Raw genomic sequence first — 3,127 nt, forward strand, 5'->3', positions numbered from 1 at the left:
CACCTGGAAGTGGACATCACTCGCAGATGCACCTGGAAAACGTAAAAACGTGGGGGAGGAACGGAGCAAAGAGTTAGTGAGAAGAAAAACAAAACAAAACATGTTAATGTGGTGGGAAAAGCGGCACTGGTGCAGGTGGAAAGACTCCAGGGAAGTGGAGCCTCGAGCACACCTGAAGACGGGAAGCATCACACCACCCTTGGTGACCTCTCCCGTCTGGGTGTACAGCTCCACCCCCTCTGGGTCCTGAATGCAGTCGAGGTAGCGGCGCTGCGTGCTCCAGATCTCCTCCATGTGGGCGTGGTCGATCAATGGGACACCCGTGGTGTCCTCCAGCTTCCAGAAGGTGTCCCGCATGGCGAGCGAGCTCCTTGGCTGACAGTTTGATGTGGGTGTCCCGCCCCTCCACGGACTGCTTGGCCTCTCTCAGGCGGGGGCGACGTCCTCGTCGTCCCACTCGAAAATGGCGAAGGATAGGTCTGTGGTGACACCCCTCGTGAAGCGTTGCATGAGGTGCCATACGTCCTCCTGTGGTGCCGTTCCAGGTGCCCTCAGCTTGCGGAGCACGGAAAGATATTGCATCGACCGCGCTATCCACTACCTGGTGTGCTGCTCCACCAGGGAGGCGAGCCACACCGTTGCCCAAGGTGCGCTCCTTTAGCAGCCCACTCACCGCTCTGTCACAGGACAACCTGTGATGGAAACAGAACACAGAGAGTGTACAGAGAATACAGACAAATATAGTTAAAGAGGCCCTATGCAACAATTTTAGCAAAAATTATCTTAATTATGCAAGTTGAGAGTCGTTCTGATGGTTCTACAACACTTTTTGGGTCGTTTGGAGGGTGCTTCGTCTCCCCCTAGTGCTTCTCCGCGGAAAAAACGAATATGCAACTTTCTGGTCCCGGACCGAAGAAATCCGGATGTGACTCGGCAGAAGGCATTGAAAATGTAGTTTGTAGTAAGATTGTAGTTTCTAAGAAGACTGAAAAACGGACTCCGACTTGGCTTTGTTGCTGCTGAAATTGTAAGTAGCCTACCCTTGGGTAAACTTCGTTTTTGTAATGTGGTTTGATAGTCTCTTGAACAATGTGTTTGCTCGACCGTTTTATTGTGAGCCCTGTATGTGTTTAGCTTGGTTTCTTGATGGCTTGCTCGCTAGCTAGTGGGGGTTTAGCGTAGCAGTCACTTGCTACCGAAGCTGCAGGGGGAGCTATGTCGTGAAAAATGCGAGCCAAAATCAGGCGAAAACCCAGAAACAGCGAAGGAATAACCAGACTTGCATAGGGCTTCTTTAAGTACAGAGAACAATCAACAGAAAAAAATGCATGTTGAGTGAATGTTGAATGACTTAAACTGACATACTTGTACGTCAGAACAGCTGGAAATTGTTCGCGGTACGCAATGTCCAGCTGCTCCAAGATGTCCTGCGAACAGCCTGTGACCTTCTTGTGACAGGAGGGGCACTGAAGGTAATCTGTACCCATATGGTACCTCCCACTCCTGTCCAGGACCCTCCGGACGGTCCTGTATAGTCCAGCGCCCATCAGTTTGCGCCCACAGGCAAAGCACGTGAGGTGGTATGCCCACATCCTGTAGGGCATCCACAGAAAGAATGGGCGCTGGAAGAAGGCGTGGGCTGTGGCGGGGGCTGCGTGTAGAGGGGCCGGGCGCGGATACCACCACAGCTTCAGCCCACCCACTCCTGCTGCTCTTCAGGAAGCGTCTGCCTCCAGCTGAGGGGAAGCAGCTGAAACACACACAGCAGACAGCAGACAGCAGAAACACACAGTTAATGAGCTGAATGTGCAGCAGACAAACACACATATACACACACATCATACACACTCACATCATACGTACCTCTTTGCCGGAGGCAGTCTGCTGAAGAGCCACTCCTGGTCCTTCCAGTGGCTGCTGAGAGAGAGGAAGAGGGGACCACAGCATGCTGACAACACATATCAGCATTAGTACTTGCATTACACATGCATTACAAGTGTATTTACAATAAAATGTATACTTACGGAGAGGGAGAGTCGACCTCGATGGCGGCGGCAGCAAGTAGTTCAGTGTCGCTCGGGTCCGAGGAGGAGGTGCCTGGAGGCAAAGAATAACATGATGAAGCACTGGTGTGTTGTGAAAAGCACCTCACAGGCTGTTTTGTAGACGGTGCTGTTACCTGGTGGTGGGAGGACATGTGCTGGCTCAGGTGCGGTCTTGGGCTCCTTGTCCCGAGCCGGCACATACATTTTCAGGGCCTCCATCCTGGACCGAGCTCCCACCTTCTGCTTCCGAATCCATGCCACGTAGCTGTAACAGAGCAAAGGGGGGAAAACACACACACACAATCAAAATCAACACACACACACTACTTACGTTTGACTCTCTTGGTCCCGCGCGTCATACAGGGACTTGTAGGTGCGTTGGCTGTGCGCACCAAACCCCACCAGCATGTCGCCCAGCCCCGCCCCTGCAGACAGGGAGCCCTCGCACAACCTACGCCTGGCGACGGGCGTCACCATGGGTGGGTACAGCCCGGCGTAGGAGGCAAGGGCGTCCTTGTTCAGCATCTGGGGCGTCGTTGTGGTGTCCCCTCCCTCTCTCTCCTTCTGGTGGGACGCCAAGATCTTAACAGCGAACCCCACGTTGTTACTCAGCAGCCACTGGAAGGTTTGGTCGCGGTACTGGCCGATCTGGAGCTCACTTTCGGCCAGCACCGCTTGCTCGCTGTTGTCCGCATACTTGCTCCATGCTCTTGCCCTCGCCTCGGCTCGAACCACATCGGCCCTCTTCACCTGCCCGCCACTGGCAGAGCCCTGCTTGAGAAATATTTCAGCGGCTGCAGAGGGCCGAAGGGTGAGCTCAGAGGACGAGGGCTCAAAGCGGAAAATTGGGTGGAAAGACATTGTCTGAAAGATAAGAAGAAACAAAACACTTCACTGACTAATTGTACTGTTAATACCCATTACCTGTTTGCCTCCCCTGGGGTGTTGGGATAACCCTGTTAATATCAATGTTAATGTCAGGATATCAGCCCATTAGGGGTGTTGGGATAATACTTTCAATGTCAATATTAGGATATCATACCATTAGGTTGGACAGTGACCTATTGCCCTACCCCCACTCA

At 52.9% G+C, this 3,127-nt stretch overlaps 1 protein-coding gene across 1 annotated transcript; it reads right to left on the minus strand.

Annotated features, from left to right (window-relative positions):
- Positions 1–1,678: 1,678 nt before the first annotated feature.
- LOC121711205 lies at positions 1,679–2,906 on the minus strand. Its single transcript, XM_042094566.1, has 4 exons — positions 2,377–2,906; positions 2,180–2,310; positions 1,864–1,898; positions 1,679–1,750 (listed from the first exon to the last, which is right to left on the minus strand). The coding sequence occupies exons 1-4, from the start codon at positions 2,904–2,906 to the stop codon at positions 1,691–1,693; spliced, it is 756 nt and encodes a 251-aa protein (XP_041950500.1). The 3' UTR covers positions 1,679–1,690.
- Between the last annotated feature and the right edge of the window lie 221 nt (positions 2,907–3,127).

The sequence above is a fragment of the Alosa sapidissima genome, chromosome 6, assembly GCF_018492685.1.
Source record: "Alosa sapidissima isolate fAloSap1 chromosome 6, fAloSap1.pri, whole genome shotgun sequence".
Taxonomy (NCBI): Eukaryota; Metazoa; Chordata; class Actinopteri; order Clupeiformes; family Clupeidae; genus Alosa; species Alosa sapidissima.

Excerpts from the sequence above, each read along its gene's own strand:
- LOC121711205 (XM_042094566.1), bottom strand. The coding sequence starts at position 2,906 with ATGTCTTTCCACCCAATTTTCCGCTTTGAGCCCTCGTCCTCTGAGCTC. Across the intron at positions 2,311-2,376 it reads CGGGACCAAGAGAGTCAAAC|CTACGTGGCATGGATTCGGA; the intron begins GTAAGTAGTGTG and ends GCTCTGTTACAG. Across the intron at positions 1,751-1,863 it reads AGACTGCCTCCGGCAAAGAG|CTGCTTCCCCTCAGCTGGAG; the intron begins GTACGTATGATG and ends TGTGTGTTTCAG.